The sequence below is a fragment of the Bicyclus anynana genome, chromosome 1, assembly GCF_947172395.1.
Source record: "Bicyclus anynana chromosome 1, ilBicAnyn1.1, whole genome shotgun sequence".
Lineage (NCBI taxonomy): Eukaryota > Metazoa > Arthropoda > Insecta > Lepidoptera > Nymphalidae > Bicyclus > Bicyclus anynana.
The window spans coordinates 14,424,256-14,442,573 of record NC_069083.1 but is presented as its reverse complement, the minus strand read 5'-3'; the positions used below and the strand labels follow the sequence as shown (position 1 = coordinate 14,442,573).

At 37.1% G+C, this 18,318-nt stretch overlaps 1 protein-coding gene across 2 annotated transcripts in view; it reads right to left on the bottom strand.

Moving 5' to 3' along the window:
* Positions 1-18,318, bottom strand: part of LOC112052162 (voltage-dependent calcium channel subunit alpha-2/delta-4) — a 112,635-nt gene that overhangs the window by 57,154 nt on the left and 37,163 nt on the right. For both annotated transcript variants that reach the window (XM_024091130.2, XM_024091131.2), the window contains exon 3: positions 13,283-13,393. In XM_024091130.2, coding sequence (XP_023946898.1) covers positions 13,283-13,393 — 111 coding nt within the window. The remainder of the gene's footprint in view (positions 1-13,282; positions 13,394-18,318) is intronic.

The window sequence follows — 18,318 nt, the reverse complement described above, 5'->3', positions numbered from 1 at the left end:
CGTTTATTCTTATACACGATATTTATGATTTAACCACCATATTCATGTATACAACGAGCATACAAGGTTACAGATACAAAATGTGTTTGTACGAATATCATAAATAGTAATGTGATTTGGAAATATGCTTACATGTACATACAATGTACATATTTGTGTCGACTTTGAAATGGACTGAATATCTCTTGATACATTTGTATCAGAATATATCAGACCGTATCTGAATCTGTTGAATACGTGTATTTTGAATAGTGTGTATACTGTGTACTCAAAATGGTCGTTTATAAGTTCGGTGACGATGCGGTGTTACGATGCGATACGACATCGTATCGGAGAGAATATATCATGTGTGTGTACCATTTCAGGTAATTGCATGTCATCTCTGTAAAAGAGCTGTATATTACCGGATTATTCATCATCATATCAGCCGATGGACGTCCACTGCAGGACATAGGCCTTTTGTAGGGACTTCCAAACATCACGATACTGAGCCATCTGCATCCAGCGAATCCCTGCGACTCGCTTGATGTCGTCAGTCCACCTGGTGGGGGGTCGGCCAACACTGCGCTTACTAGTGCGGGGTCGCCATTCCAGCACTTTGGGACCCCAACGTCCATCGGCTCTTCGAACTATGTGCCCCGCCCATTGCCACTTCAGCTTCGCAACTCGTTGAGCTATGTCTGTGACTTTGGTTCTTCTGCGGATCTCCTCATTTCTGATTCGATCACGCAGAGATACTCCTAACATAGCTCGTTCCATCGCCCGCTGTAGGACTCTGAGCCTTCTTATCAGGCCCATAGTTAGCGACCAAGTCTCGGAACCATAGGTCATCACTGGCAACACGCACTGTTCGAAGACTTTTGTCTTCAGGCACTGAGATTATTAGTCAGTTATATTTGTTGCCCTATTTTACACTCGTCGATGTACTTTTTTATACGTCTTATTCGAATTTGACCTTATGTTTATAGGATGCCAAAATTAAAATGTCACTAACAATAAAGTTACCTTAGCAACAAATGACGTCACAAAGCTGTAACTTTACATAATGCAGGGGCTGAAATTAATTTATCGGGTGAATTTATTTTTACACTTTGCGTTTTAAAATCGAACATGTCGCATACTACTGAAAAAGTCATCAAATTAAAAATATATTATATGTAGAGTGTACTTTTTTCGTATTATACAAATAAGTTACAGATAATTGAAATTTACTCAAAAAGGAATTAGTTATAAATAAATGTAGAATATCGTAAGACAAATTACCTAGTCTGATACGAGTATAATATTAGTTATAGCAATTTCCAATACGATATGAAATTGAGGTAAATGCGTTAATGATTGTATTTTTACGTAGTCAGTTATCATTTCGATCTATTTGAATAACACGTTATAGCACTTTTTATATATTATCACATCGGATAGTGTAAAAACGTTTGAGAGGATAATATTGCAAAATATTATAACGAGGGTCGTTATTCCGGCGACCCTTGACCCTTAGTCATTTTAGTAATTCCACCTTTATGTTTTAGTTTCGGCCATTATCCCAAAGTGGTTTAAAGTACTTATTATGTAAGTAGGCATAATATCTTATAGTGATCACACTGTAAAAAGCTGTTAGCTTTCTGTTCCGATTTGCATATTGCTGCTGGTTTCATAATAGACATCGAGGTGTCCAATTGGGTATTTTTTTTTAATTATTGTTTCACGGGTTCGGCCGCATATTAATATTATTTTATTACTCGAGGTCGATACCGTAGTTATAATATTTGTCATAGCATAGAGCATAGGATAATATTTCTCTTTCTTTCTAGGTAAAATAATGCGTGTAAGAAACATCCGACCTATGTGGCGCAGTGGTGTGCGCCACGGTGGTGAATTTACAAAACGGAGGTCCTGGGTTCGATTTCCAGCTGAGCAGATTGAGATTTTCTTAGTTGGTCCAGGTCTGGCTGGTGGTAGGCTTCGGCCGTGGCTAGTTACTACCCTACCGGCAAAGACGTACCACCAAAAGATTTAGCGTTCCGGTACGATGCCGTGTAGAAACCAAAAGGGGTGTGGATTTTCATCCTCCTCCTAACAAGTTAGCCCGCTTTCTTCTAAGACTACATCATCACTTACCACCAGGTGAGATTGTAGTCAAGGGCTAACTTGTAAAGAATAAAAAAAAGACCATATAAACTTTCGCAAATATAATATTAAATATCTGGGATCTGTATTGTTTCTTAGATCATGATTTTGTATTGTTCGTTTATTGGTTACCTACATTTTCATGTATTTAATACCATCTCTGAATTAAAAAAACAAAAGCTTTTTAACAATATTTTATTTATATAGGCAGTCCTGGACTAATCCAGGACTGCCTATATAAATAAAATAACAGACAGGCTATAAGCTGTTTGAGCATTTTTTTATATAACATAATTTTTTTTATTACATAAAGAAAACACTATTGCATTTGCTACTTTTGCAATGTTTCAAGTAATCACGACACGTTGCAAGCCGCAGAACTCATAACATAAACGCAACACTGAACCAGCGCCCGTCGTTGGCACCATTCCACTAATATGATTTCAATTACATGCTGCGATAGATATAAGGTCTTTAGGTCCAAGTTTATATATATTTAATTGTAAATGTACGAAGATAAATATCTATTGTTGCTAATGTATAGTCGGACACTTAAGAAACGACTCATCCGATTGTATTCAAAGTAACTTCAAAAATGGGTATGGTAAGCGAAGTCTGTTCCATTACTGTTCAAACTATTTTTAACGATATGAAAAGAAAAACAGACATAGTCAAAAATTTTGTAAAAGATATTAGAGTATATTTAAATTTATTGCGGAAATTGAAGGAATACTTTTTGGGATACACACACAATAATTTTCAATTGCACGTTGTAGAGTCAACATCTCCTGAGAAAGCTCCGGTATCGGGGTGAAACGTACGTAGAGAGTATTTTGTCGGATCATGACGTTGTCGCATTGGTTCGTCGGCTTTTCGCGGATAATAGCAAAATAAATAGATCATTATTTAATTATGCTGTTTATTTTACTACCCGCTAATTATAGTTTTTTTTTTCTCTTTTTGTTTGTTTTTTTGCTTTCAATACTGTATAAATAATTATAATAGTGCACTAGGCAATTGTGGTTTGTGTTGCATTATGGTTAGGCTTAATTATAATAAATATTTTGTAGAATAATAAATAAATAAATATTGAAAAAATAAAAAAGATATTTGGACGATTTCTCTGGAGCAAATGGTAGTTATGTAGTTCTGAATAGATGAGTCCTGGGTTAGATTCACAGCTCGGATCAGTTTATGATTTGATAATTTCGAGTTTGGTCGAGGCGAGTCTGGTCTAGTGGTAGCCCTCAGTCGTGGCTAGTTACCCTACCGGCCCAGACGTAGCGCCTAGCGATTTAGCGTTACGATGCTGTGTAGAAACCGTACCTATTCCAAGTCAGCCCGCCATCTAATGGCAGAATCCTCAGATCCACATTGTACGTATCCGACACATTGCATCAAACGGATATCTTTGTATAGAAAGTCACTGATTCCCATCGTACGGATCGCATCGAACGAATTTTATATACCGTAAAATTAAAAATCCGTTCGATGCTATGCGTTCGATACTTACGATGAGTATCTTTGGACGCCTACCATTAGACTGCATCGTCACTTAACATCGCGTGTGATCGCAGTCAGCCTGGCTAGTCATAAATAACTTTAAATAGTTTTAAAAACTTAAAAAACACTTTTAGCACGCACTGAAAATTAAAAATATTGACTTTAAGTCACGCGACAATTTTTTTCGTATTCCTGACAGCAAACCATTTCATTTGATATCCATATCATGGGGGTGGATTTCAGACAGGCAGACAGCTGTATTGGGGAGGCCGCCATATTGGATTTGTAAAGACGTTTCTTAGCTAGTTATGTATTGTCATCAGAACTCAGAGCGTGTGCAAAATTTCATCCTAATCGAAGACCGGGAAATGGGTCAAATTAAGATTCCAAGATTTTCTTACATACATAGGTACAAGTGAAGTTTATTAATATATAACAATTTATTTATTTTGCTATCATCCGCGAAAAGCCGACGAACCCATGCGACAACGTCACCCAGATTCGACAAAATACTCTCTACATACGTTTCATCCCGAAACAGGAGCATCCAGCATGTTGACTCTACAACGTGCAACTGCAAAGTATTGTGACTTTGCAATTACGTACGTAGAGAGTATTTTGTCGGACCTGGGTGACGTTGTCGCATGAGTTCGTCGGCTTTTCGCGGATGATAGCAAAATAAATAAAGTATTTATTATAAATTCATGATGAACTTCCGCAAAGTTACGCCTGCGTATATGCAATAGTTGTTTATTAGTTTGCGTAACGATTTTTCTTTAGTCGTGTACTCTATGTTCAATTTCATTGTTGTCTACTCATGCACAGGCAATCTTGCAAGACAAACAAGGAGTTTACGCTTAGTCTACACTGTCTCGGGCAACGCAATTCATATTGCCAACCGCTCCGCATGTTTGTTATGCACGAATTGCGCTCGACAGGATGTGACGTAGCCACAGACCAGTGTAACTATAGACATAGCCGATGCCCCGCGGTTTCATCCGTGTACAGTGGCGTGCATAAGGTTTAAACTAAGTACTGCACTGCACTATAAGTAAAAACTGGATCGTTGATCCTTCCAAATCCTTGTCCAACTATGTATGCTGTGGAACATTGGTTTGTATTGAGCCCTTAGAGTAGGCAGTGCATTTTTGCGTCTACGACGATCACGCCACTGCCCGTGTAGTTCCCGTTTCTGTGAGAATACGGGAATAAAATAAAGCCTACTAGCGGACGCCCGCGACTTCGTCTGTGTAAAATTTAGTTTTTCACAAATTCCTCGGAACTATGGATTTTCCGAGATGAAGTGTGTAGTGTAGCCTATGTGTTAATCCAGAGTAAAATCTGTTTCGATTCCAAATTTCAGACAAATCGGTTTAGTAGTTGCGGCGTTAAAGAGTAACAAACATTCATACAAACTTTTGCGTTTATAATATTAGTAGGATGACACTCACAAATAACAAGGCTTTCCAGTGTTAAAAGAATTTTCAAAATCGGTTCAGTGGATCCAGAGATCCTACAACACCACAAACTTTACCTCTTTATAATATTAGTATAGATTATTATTATAGGTACTAGTCCATGCTAACATTCACGTCTAAATGATTTTGATAAAGTACATCAAAAATTTGTATCAAAAAATTGTATGGTTTTAAGGTATAAACGCAGTTGTTATTTTTGTATTGCATTCAACAAAAAAGACGCTCACAAATATCTATACACACCGAATTTGTAATCCCAAACAGAGGAATTACAATAGTAGCCGGCAGAGTGCACAAAATTCACGCAACAATGAACCCACGGCAATCGCTGGCACCATTCCACTAATATGATTTCTTTTACAAACTGGTACGAACAGATATTGTAGTTCATTTTCTAGAAGGACTTTTTGTGTTTCAAAAAAGTTTCGTATAACGCGCCAGCGTTAGTTTATTTATATTATTTATAAATTTAATAAAACATCATAAATAATACATTAAAAATAACTAGCCGTTAATGCATCCTAAGCTTAAGATTGGCGATAATATAACTAAATAGTAACACAATTGTAAAAGCCTCATATATTAATTAAATTAGCTTTTGAATAACTGTATACTCTACTCATATAGGGCTAAGTAGCTAACTAAATATTTATGTATGCAAGACGTTTTGTAAGGACTGTAGGAATTAATGAATCGCCTTTAAATTTTTGTATGCGCAAGGTAACATAGTTGACAAATTTACTGCGACATGGCTCCATTCTTGGATGACGTGGCAAGTAGCATATTTTAACTAAAATAACTTTAGAATAACTATGTTTAAGGCGAGATAGTTAAATATCTATGTATATAGGTAAGACGTTTTGTGAATGTTTTAGGAATTAATCGCTTTTCAATATTTGTGTGCGCAAGGTGACAAAGATGAAAAATTTACCGCGACATGGCTCCATTCTTGGATGACGTGGCAAGTAGCATATTTTAACTAAAATAACTTTTGAATAACTATGTGTAAGGCGAGATAGTTAAATATCTATGTAATTGTGTATAGGTAAGACGTTTTGTGAATGGTGCAGGAATTAATTGCTTTTCAATATTTGTGTGCGCAAGGTGACAAAGTTGAAAAATTTACCGCGACATGGCTCCATTCTTGGATGACGTGGCAAGTAGCATATTTTAACTAAAATAACTTTAGAATAACTATGTATAAGGGGAAAGAATACAATATGGAACTTAAGCTAACTTATCCTAATAACTATACAAATCATGCCCACGTGGAATGGTGGCAAGAATACTGGTTGCATTTCCGCGCTGGACAGCCAGGCTGATCCTTTGCGCAAAAAATGAGCCAGCCCTTCTGTGACCAGTCGAGGCAACTAGCCGCGGTGAAATTATTCGGTAAAATTTTTTGGCACTGCGACTCCATGGCCCAAGGGGTCTCCACGGCAAAAGGTACAAATATGTAACTCTCTCTCTCCTGTATAAGGCGAGATAGTTAAATATCTATGTATATAGGTAAGACGTTTTGTGAATGATGCAGGAATTAATCGCTTTTCAATATTTGTGTGCGCAAGGTGACAAAGTTGTAAAATTTAACGCGGCATGGCTCCATTCTTGCGTGACATGGCGAGGTAAAACTATTTTCATCGTGTTGAAAATGTTAAAGCGGACTTTTTGAATGGGCTGATTCGTAGCGTTTCGTAGTGCTACGCGTAACACGACCTATGGGACGCAGTGGTGCGGATCGTTGGCGCGATTTTTTATTCAAATTATATTATTAAGGCCAGCCGTTACATTCGTACTTCATCATTTTCATCAAATGTAATATGTAGAAAGTTTTTAGGCTGCATAAAAATGTAAATAAGTTCACACTGGGTCAAATGTGAGAGATTCGTTTTTTAATATTTTGTAGTAATGTAAGAGATTTTTGTTTTTATGAGATTACATTGTTGTAATATTATATGAGCAATGATACTCAGGTTACTGAAAGAAAACAATATGGCTCGTAGATCAATAGGTACTGGATTATCTTATCCTATTATAAATGCTAAAGTTTGTATGGATGTTTGTTACTCTTTAAACGTCGCAACTACTAATCCGATTTTAATGAAATTTAATATAAAAATAGATAATATCGTGGATTAACACAAATACTACTCTTTGTCCCGAAAAAATCCATGTTTTCCCGAGATTTGCAACTGATGGTTATTTATGGTGGTATGAATGTTTGTTACTCTTGCACGCCGCGACTACTGAACCAAATTAGCAGTGGAATGGAGATTGATTATAACCTGGATTATAACATTTTTAAATTTAATAAAAAAAAAAATTACGGGTAGGTACATACTTAGTTTTCGCAGGGCGCAGCTAGTATAGTAATAGTAGTTATAGTAGTATAAAATAATAATTTTCTGCCGTGCTCTATTGATACAAAATCGAGTCGAAACGCAGCAATTAGTTGGCATCTTTATATTTTTGTGAAAAAAAATATGTATTGAATGAAAAATGAATTCTTCTCCTTTATTCAGTCAAAAATGGACGCATGCCGATGGAAATAAGTCCGAGGGTACAAATCACGAAACATTCCAATCTCTACGGTTAATTGAATGCTGTAGGCCTTCATTACGTCGGGAGGGGATGAATTGACAAAAAAGGAACTTTTACAGAATGGTGATGGCGGAGTTGAAAACAAAAACCGCAAATAGCGTTCTGGGGAGGGGCGGTTCGTATAATTACGCCTTAATAGCTCAACGTTGGGTGTTTACAATAAAAAGGAGTACAGGACATAGTATGAGATTCATTTGTATAGATTGTAGTCGTATATATTTAATAAACTAGACCGGATCTACTACTATTTTCAGCACGAATTCGGATATCATATTTTTTTGTAAGTACTTATACCTCAAAAATACGTAGTTAGGTGTATGCTACCGCGAACTTTATTAAGAACTTTTTTGATGAATAATTTAATTAATAAACATTCCACTTTACATTATTTTAGTGTTACTTTAAGTCATACATTATAAGCAAACCGTTATAATCGCAAAGTGTTCTTAAGTAAGTATTAGTATAAGCTGTATACATTTTCATAAGGCATGTTACAAAGAATCTCTGATTTATGAAAATGTCACCGATTATAATTTATATTTGTAAATAAACATAACGTAATTTTACTAACACTTGCAAAGGTATAACCAAATATAGGTGATATGTTTTGTAATACAATTTCATCAGCATAACTCACTTTACTACCTACGTAAGGAACTTTAACACAAACATTGATTGTCTTTCTGCCGTAATTCTTTGTTATTCACAACGTACTAAATGTTTTACTAAAACACTTAAGTAAGGTCTTAACGAACTTTTACAAGTCTGAGATGTGTTCAAGCATTTGCTGATTGAATGAACATCATTATAACGGTTGGTTATGAATCGTAGCAATTTTAAAGAATTTTAAAGTTTTGAAGTTAGCTTGAACTTATCCATTAAGTTAAAAGGCAAAAGAGACCAAGAGAAAAGACGAGAAGTTGACATCAAAAGACAAGTGTAAATTGGGATCAAATAGCATTTTATGGAGAAAAATTATCTTTGGAGGATCCTTACTTAATGTGGGGTACGTGCATTTAAGATCTAACAATACTACCCTTAAATTAATTTTCTCTATCCAAACAACCCTTACTTATAATAATATATTTTTCATTTTTTACATTATTTCGGCAGGTACCTGTGAACTAACTGGTAGGAACTGAGCTATAAATAACGATTTACTCTGTACCTACAGTAAAGTATCGAATTTTGCCATATTTTTACAGCTAATCTAGCGCGCTTACTGTTTTTCATAAACGATGTTTTATGTGGCACGAGTGCACGTAGTGTAATTAACTAAGCCATAATTTTCGCGTCATTTTGCAATCCGAATAAAGTACGAGAGGTTTTTATTTTGAGGCAGTGATTGCGTGAAAAATCTTTTAATCCGAAAAAATAAGGAAGGCTTGTTAAGCTTTGAAATAGGGGAATTTTAATTGAATATGATATAAAAATCTACCGCTCGCAGTTTGGCTTACGCCGTAATGGATAAACATAGTCATGACTAGGAGTCCCGAAATTCGATATTAGTCGGGCATATTCCTTCAGCAAACCGAGATTTTTTATTTCAGTATTATGAAAAAGTAGAAAGCTTGTATCGGTGAAGGAAAACATCGTGAGGAAACCTGCATACCAGAGAATTATCTTAAATCTCTGCGTGTGTGAAGTCTGCCAATCCGCATTGGGCCAGCGTCGTGGTGGACTATTGGCCTTATCCCTCTCATTCTGAGAGGAGACTCGGGCTCAGCAGTGAATGAAATGAAGCATTATGTTTTTGTAACTACATATCAAGATTGCAAGCTTTGTAGCTGTAATCAATGTATACAAGTATATTCCATCCACCACCAAAACTATTGAACCGAAAGGCTTTTTAAAATCCGTAAAGGTAAGCCGTTGCAATCGAAAGGATCAAGGTAAACATCGGGGATGGTAAACTACGCGAGGAGTTCGTGGGGAATTGTCAACTTTGCATCAAATTGAAAGTTCAAGCGGGAAACGGCCGCAGTCGGATTAGTTCGAGATTCAGAAGAATTCCAATATCAGGGGTGCGGGCTTACGATAGGGGTACTGGAGGGGCACTGGGGGGCGAACAGGGGCGAGAGGACGTCGGCCCTGCTCGAATATGTTAATGCAGTCGACGTCTGTCCCCGGGAATTATTGACACTACATCTTATTGGGCACTCAGCACGCTTTTATAAGCTAGTTATCCTATTTTTATTAGCATTTAACTTAGCATACTTGTAGTTGTATTCTGCCAAGGTAAGTTGACATTTGAAGGCTTGACCGTGTTCTGTGAGTGACTTTGGTGGATACAAAAATATATATCAATAAATAAGTAAATACTTATTTATTGATATATATTTTTGTATCCAGATACAGATACAGATATATAATTAAAAATAGTGTAATAGAAATTTTAAATATATTTTGTGCAAAAATTCCTCAGCGCATCTCAAGAGTCTTCGAACATGTGTTTCAAGTAATGACCTAAGGTTTTGAGACTTCGCTTACTAGTAGTCTCATAAGAAGGCTCATAGTTAGTCAACGGGGGTACGGATTAGCTAAGTTTAGAGTTCCTCTTATCAGAAATACGGAAATCCAAAAAAGAACTAAAATCACGGACAGCTCAACGAGTCGTGAAACTGAAGTGGCAAAGGCCGGGGCAGATAGTTCGAAGAACGTATGGATGTTGGAGTCCCATGGTAATAACAACCACAAAACGGAAAGCGAAGTGTTGGTCGACCCACAACCACGAAGACATCTTCATCAAAGCTTACTGACCTTTCATAAAGGCCAGTGTCCTGCAGTGCATCCAGTAATCTGTATGAGGATTATATTGGAAAAAAGAAACTGCTGACAAACTTGCAGGCTCTTCTCGATAAAGAACCATTGGAAGTACCAAAAATACTTGACTCAAAAGCTCGTGTGAGTTATTATAAGTGTAGTATAGTAGATATTTTGTTCCACTATTTTTAATACAATATTAAACTAGATAAATAGATCATAACAAAAAGCCTTTATAAAAGGAATTGGAAGCTCAGAGTACGAGGCATCTCATTGTAAAGACAACAATTCTCTAACTGTAGATTCTGCGAGCAAAGCGATTTGTTTCATTAAAAAAAACAAAGACTTCTTGAAAAGGCAAATTTTTTTCAACCGGATGCGGAGCGAAGAATGCGTTTTATTCCTTACATAAATTGTACTATCTTCCAATTTAAAGAAGTAAAAAAGTAGGGATAATTAGCGGTCTGTAAAATTAAAATTGCACAAGGTAAAACTTCAAAGAGCAACGTTGTGGTAAGTATAAATCTTGATCTCTATAACAAATCTAGGGTAAAAACCATGAATAGAACAAAACAATAGATACATAATCCAAAATAAATGAGTTATGAAATAGCATGCGTTTTCGAAACCAAAAGGAATGTGGATTTTCGTGCTCCTCCTAACGAGTTAGCCCGCTTCCATCTTAGATTGCATCATCACTTACTCCTACCATTATAACCAGGTGGGATTGTAGGCAAGGATTAACCTTGTAAAGAATAAAAAAAAGACTAACTATAAATAAAGTTATAAACAAATAACTTATATAAGTAAGAAATACCGAATTATTAAATTCAAGGTTATTTGGATAGTAAAATAACTTATCATAAGGCTTCTATGGAGTGCTACTTATTAGTGCCGTTAAGCCCATTAGTGAAGACCTAAAGAATTGTCGACACGATAAATTTCATACCTAAAACAATACCACAAATGTACTATGTTATACATAGTAGTATATGTAAGTTGTACATAAGTTTGTAACCTTAAATTACATCGACCTATCCTAATTAAGTTTTCTAATTAACCAAACATTACTTCTTTGAATCGTTTTGTAATCTAATATATAAAATTCTCGTGTCGCGGTGTTCGAACTTGAACTCCTCCGAAACGGCTCGACCGATTTTGATGAATTTTTTTGTGCATATTCAGTAGGTCTGAGAATCGGCCAACATCTATTTTTCAAACCCCTAAATCCTAGGATAGGGTAGTGGTAGGGTAGGGGTATGGTATAGGGATAGGGTAGGGGTAGGGTAGCGGTAGGGTAGGGGTAGGGTAGGGGTAGGGTACGGGTAGGGTAGGGGTAGGGTAGGGGTAGGGTAGGGTAGTGGTAGGGTAGGTTTATGGTATAGGGATAGGGTAGGGGTAGGGTAGTGGTAGGGTAGTTGTAGGGTAGGGTAGGGTAGGGGTAGAGTAGAGGTAGGGTAGGGCTAGGGTAAGGGTAGGGGTAGGAGTATGGTAGTGTAAGGTAGGGATAGGGAAGAAGTGCAAATAAATAAATTAATAAGTCAAAGCGAAGCTTGAGCGAGTCCGCTAGTATACTGATAAATATTACGGATGCAGCCGTGATTATGTAACTATGGCTGCTTGTTACGTGTCCCTATCATAACTACATTCACATATCACAAAATACGAGTTATTTATGAGTTGTATTGGGTACATAAAAGGACCTAGTGTAGGTAGGTAGTAGGTACTTACGTTCATCCAGGAAAAAAAGGTTTTTCCAAAAGGAGGGTAAAATAACTGCGAACGGCACACTCGCACAATCGATTAATAGAATCTACATGAACACGAGCAAAGCCGCGATAAAAAGTCACTGTATAATAAATCAAAACGATAGGGTTGCCGCCGCATGGCAACGGAGGATTATATTTAGTTTTTTGTGTTTAATACTTAATTACTTTTCCGAATTTCTAAAATGAAACTTTATAATTTGTTATTTTACATGTTTCATTTTAATAATAATAAGCATTTATTTAAACTTGTTTGTTATACAGGGTGTCCCGTAAATAACACGACATACTGAACTGGGTGATAGCTGACATTAAGGCCTTCTAAAATAACGCAATATATGTTAGCCGAAATTTTATGGTTTTTAATATTTATTAATTTTCCAAAAATCACTTTTTGGAAATTTTATTTTTTTATAAAATCAACCCCTTTCGGAGTGAAAATAGCAATTGTGACGAAGATTTTGAAAATAATGTACAATCTTGCATTTTTGAATCCTTATTAAATGGATATTTTTAAATTTGGGTAGTATATTTTTTTTTCACTATCACCGTTAAAAGTACACATAAAAAATTACCAATCATAAAATCTTCGCTTTAGTAATTTTTCAGCACATGGTACGACTAAATTGTACTGAAGAGGAGGTGTAAATTTCGTAGAAAAATCTATATAACTTAAAAACCATATTCGACTATCATAGGTAAATTGCGCTGGTTTCATAGGCCTTGATGTCAGCTATCAGCCTGTAGAATATGTAGTACTATGAACGGGACACCCTGTATACAATAGTCGTAGCCAAAAGGGCCGAACTCTAGGACGACAGATTCCACACAACAAAGCATTTAAGTTGCGTCCTAACGCAGGTTTTTCGCGTAGAGTAAAAAGGGTCAAAATATAAGTTTTTCTTTTTGCAGTGAAAACTTTTTAGGCACGTTGAGAACTGTAAGTATTTAAGTCCTCGTCTAAATATCAAGCTTAAATACTTATACGCTCTTATACGTATATAAAAAAGTTATCATTTATAACGTGCAGTTTTAAGCACTTACCATGACAGCGTTGATTTTGAAGTCCATGTGGTTTTTAACTTCTGCGGCCAGCTCGCGAACAAGCAGCAAACCGTCTTTCCGGACCACCTCCACGTTGTACTCGTGGTATTTCTGTTAGAAACATAATACATTACTTATTGCAACTATCATCATCATCATCATCATCATCATCATCATCATCATGATCATCACCAATAACATTATCATTTCTCATATGACGACCACTCTGGCGCAGTTGGTAGTGCTGTTCCAACATATAGGCCCTGGGTTCGATTCCCAGCTCAAGTTACTAGAACTAGAAAAACTAGAAAAATGTATGGGAATGACAGATCTTGACCACGTGACCTATCAATAGCCATTTCTATACATTTTCCTAGTTTTCGAAGCGTTTGCGATTGTAGAAAGAGAATCGTCGTGCCACTTGGCTACAGGTCTGGTGGAAGGCATCGGCTGTAACTAGTCACCACCCTACCAGCAAAGACGTACCGCTTAGCGATAGTGTTTACGATACCGAGGTATGGGTAAAATAAACTTTAACCTCATCCAAGTAAGCCCGCTTCCATCTTATGGCAGGCGTCCACTGATCCGCATCGTACGTATCGGACGCATCGCATAAACGGATTATTAATTTTAGGGTAGAATGATGCGAGATTCGATTCGTACGATGCGGATCAATGGACGCCTGGCATTAAACTGCGTCGTCACTTAACGTCATGTGAAATCACAAACAAAGGCTAACTTGTCATTGGGTAATAAAACAGTCCAATAAACCAGTCCACTACAGGACCAGGCTCGTTATAAGGAGCTAAGGCCTAAATGCTGCTTAATACGCGTCGGTTATTTTTTTTTTATTCTTTACAAGTTAGCCCTTAACTATAATCTTACCTGATGGTAAGTGATGATGCAATCTAAGATGGAACTTGTTAGGAGGAGGATGAAAATCCACACCCCTTTCGATATCTACACGACAACATACCGGAACGCTAAATCGCTTGGCGGTACATTTTTGTCGGTAAGGTGGTAACTAGCCGGCCGAAGCCTCCCACCAGCCAGCATTAAAAATATAATTAGAAAAGTAGGCATTCTGTCAATTCAAAATTCTTGTCTGTAGTTTACAAGTTAGTTTTATATACGCTGTTAGTTTATAAGTAATTTCCACCCTAATAGTAATAGATTTTGGAAAAAATTCATAACCGACAAATAATAATAGTTAAGTCGATATACATTAGTTTGTGCGTTAATGACGTGTTCAATTTTGAGTTCAATGACCCGGTGTAACAATAGTAATTTGGCCCGGTATTTCAAATAATGGAGCACTAGTATAATATCAGCACGGAGCAGGCTCGTAATTTAATGCTTTCATGGGGACAGATAAACATCGGCAGGAGTGTGTAGCGCGCATTATTTGCCGAAATGACAACAACACGAGCTGTGTTGTTACAAAAGTTTTACTACAACAAAATTTCAATTAAATCTGACCATTCATATATTGATTTTTTTTTTTCGTGTTGAGTAAGTGCCGATGGCTCCATGTGGGACCACTACGGCGACACCGGGGGGTTTGGACGAGCGCAGAAGCATCTCCTGATGAGACCCGAAGGCTGAAATAAAGATAGAGGACGGGACGGCTCCCTAAGGGCGTCTCCTATGAGACGACCTATATTAATCTATACTAATATTATAAAGCTGAAGTGTTTGTTTGTTTGTATGATTGAACGCGCTAATCTCAGGAACTACTGCTCCGATTTGAAAAATTCTTTCAGTGTTAGATAGCCCATTTATCAAGAAAGGCTATATATTATCCCCGTATTCCTACGGGAACGGGAACCACGCAGGTGAAACCGCGCGTCGACAGTTAGTCTATACTAATATTATAAAGCTGAAGAGTTTATTTGTTTGTTTGATTGAACGCGCAAATCTCAGGAACTACTGTTCCGATTTGAAAAATTCTTTCAGTGTTAGATAGCCCATTTATCGAGGAAGGCTATATTATATTTTCAAAAAATTAGGGATCCTTCCTGAAACTCCCATAATGTAACCTAAGGACTACAAAAGTTTTGTTTATATAGCGTGCGCTGCAAAAACTATTGATGTTGGAGTAAAATAATGTACTACAACTTTGCAGAAAATATTCTACAAATTTCATTTTCTACAAAAAATGTCGAGACAGCATATATCTATCTTCTATATTTTAGCAGATGTAATACCTGTTATACTTTAATAAATTACTTAATTCATATACTAAGGTTTACGTCATTATTTACACAACTAAACTTGAATCTTTATCAAAATGAATTACTTATTAATCAAGAAAATATTATAGAAATAAGATTTGCCCTTTGTAGTATGTGTTAATCAGTCGTAGACTTTCGGAGATAATACAAAATTTCTAAAAGATGCAGAAATGCCGCTATAGGACGCACTGCGATTTCACCCGCGTAGTTCCCGTTCTTGTGGGAATACGGGGTAAAAACATTGCCTATGACACTCGCAAATAACGTGGCTTTTTATTGGTGCCAGAGATTACCTCCTACAACCACACAAACTTTACCTCTTTATAATTTTCTATATAAATGAGTCGCTGAAGGCTTGAGGGTGGGGTAGGGTATGGTAGGGCAGGGGTATGATTTAGGTAGGGTAGGGTAGGGGTAGGGTAGAGTAAGGGTAGGGTAAGGTAGGGTGGGACTAGGGTAGGGTAGAGTAAGGGTAGGGTAAGGTAGGGTGGGACTAGGGTAGGATAGATGTAGGGTAGAGTAAGAGTAGGGTAAGGTAGGGTGGGACTAGGGTAGGATAGATGTAGGGTAGGGGTAGGGTAGGGGTATAGTAGGTATAGGGTGGAAGTAGGAAGGGTAGGGCTAGGGAAGAAGTGCACATAAGAACACTTTTTTTGTAATTTTTTTGTCTGTCAATCTGACAGTCCATCTATTTTATAACCTGTCTTTTTATATTTTTTCACGCGGACGAAGTCGCGGGCGTCCGCTAGTTATTACTAAAACGTTAGCTTTAGCGTTTTTTTTTGTTCTGTGATTCAAAGTAAGTCAAAATCGAGCTCAAAGGAGTCGGTTTTAAATTAAGGTTACAAGCAACCATACACATGTATGTATGTACAAGCAACCATATAGGCGTGTTGAAAAAATCTATTTAATCAGTTTAATTAAAATTATTGGTTTTATCTTAAACTGTTAACTGTTTTATCTTACATGCAATCTTAATTATTTTTAGATTGAAGAATTTAAGCTATCGTGAGTGTTATTCATATTAATTGATTATGAAACACGGCTAAAACTCACGTGATATTAGGTAGGAGTATGCCCGACTAGTTTCGAACCCATACGGGGCCCTTAGTCATGAGCTGGTTCTTGCGTCGTGGCACGATCTCAACTCTCTCTCCTATAGTAAATTGTTTTGATAAATCTCGTAGGGTTCAGCCTGCGTTTGCAATGTAAGCAGAAAAAATGTAACGTTATTTACGACATCACATTAGAAGCCTCAAAAATAAAAGTATTTCTCCACTATTTTATTGATGTTATTATACATATAAACCTTTCTCTTCAATCACTATATCTATTAAAGAAATCCGCATCAAAATCCTTTGCGTAGTTTTAAAGATTTAAGCATACATAGGGATATAGAGACAGAGAAAGCGACTTTGTTTTATACTACGTAATGATAGTGATTATTGAGTATGTATGTATAGTTATAGATTTAAAAGACGGAGATCCTGGGTTCGATCTCCGGCTGGGCCGATTGAGGTTTTCTTAATTGGTCCAAGTCTGGCTGGTGGGAGGCATCGGCCGTGGCTAGTTATCACCCCACCGGCAAAAATGTACTTACCAAGCGATTTAGCGTTACGATATTGTTTAGAAACCATAAGGGATTTTCATCCAACTCCTAACAAGTTAGCTCGCTTCCATCTTAGATTGCATCATCACTTACCATCAGGTGATATTGCTAACTTGTAAAGAATAAAAAAGGAATAGCTAATTTAGTATGTTATTTACATTTATTTTATTACCTAAGAAGTCAATTATTGGATACATGTAATTGGCGTCACATTAGCGTTGAGTTATTGGGACGAACATGGCGTCGCGGACCTGTCAAATTTAAAAATGGAACGAACTCGTCCGGAATTTCGCGGATGCTGGCTGCCAAATGATTGTTATTCGCCAAAGGCGCCCGCCCCGCGAGCGATGTTATTGAGTTTTGGATTGTACCCGATGTCGCTTTTGTTGTGCTATCAAACGTAATGAGATATATTTCTACGTTTTTTGTTGCCTGTTTTGTTACGTTTTTTTAGTTAGTACTAGCGGACGCCGCGCGGTTTCACCCGCGTGGTTTCCGTTCCCGTGGGAATACGGGGATAATATATAGCCTATAGCCTTTCTCGATAAATGGGCTATCGAACACTGAAAGAATTTTTCAAATCGAACCAGTAGTTCCTGAGATTAGCGCGTTCAAACAAACAAACTCTTCAGCTTTATAATATTAGTATAGATAGTACCAGGGGATAGTACCTACTCGGCAACTCAATAACTTTTAGCCATCATTCGCACGAGAGTTTTTTTAACGGACGTTAAAAAAGCGTTCAAATACAACAAATGCATTCCCAAGTATATAACACATTTAATACCATGACAGCGTTATTAAAATGAGAGCCGTGATAGCCCAGTGGATATGACCTCTGCCTCCAATTCCGGATGGTGTGGGTTCGAATCCGGACCGGGGCATGCACCTCCAACTTTGCAGTTGTGTGCATTTTAAGAAATTAAATATCACGTGTCTCAAACGGTGAAGGAAAACATCTTGAGGAAACCTGCATACTAGAGAATTTTCCTAAATCTCTGCGTGTGTGAAGTCTGCCAATCCGCATTGGGCCAGCGTGGTAGACTATTGGCCTAACCCCTCTCATTCTGAGAGGAGACTCGAGCTCAGCAGTGAGCCGTATATGCGTTGATAATGATGATGATCATGAACTCAATAACTTTTAGCCACCATTCGCACAAGAGTTTTTTTAACGGACGTTAACAAAGCGTTCA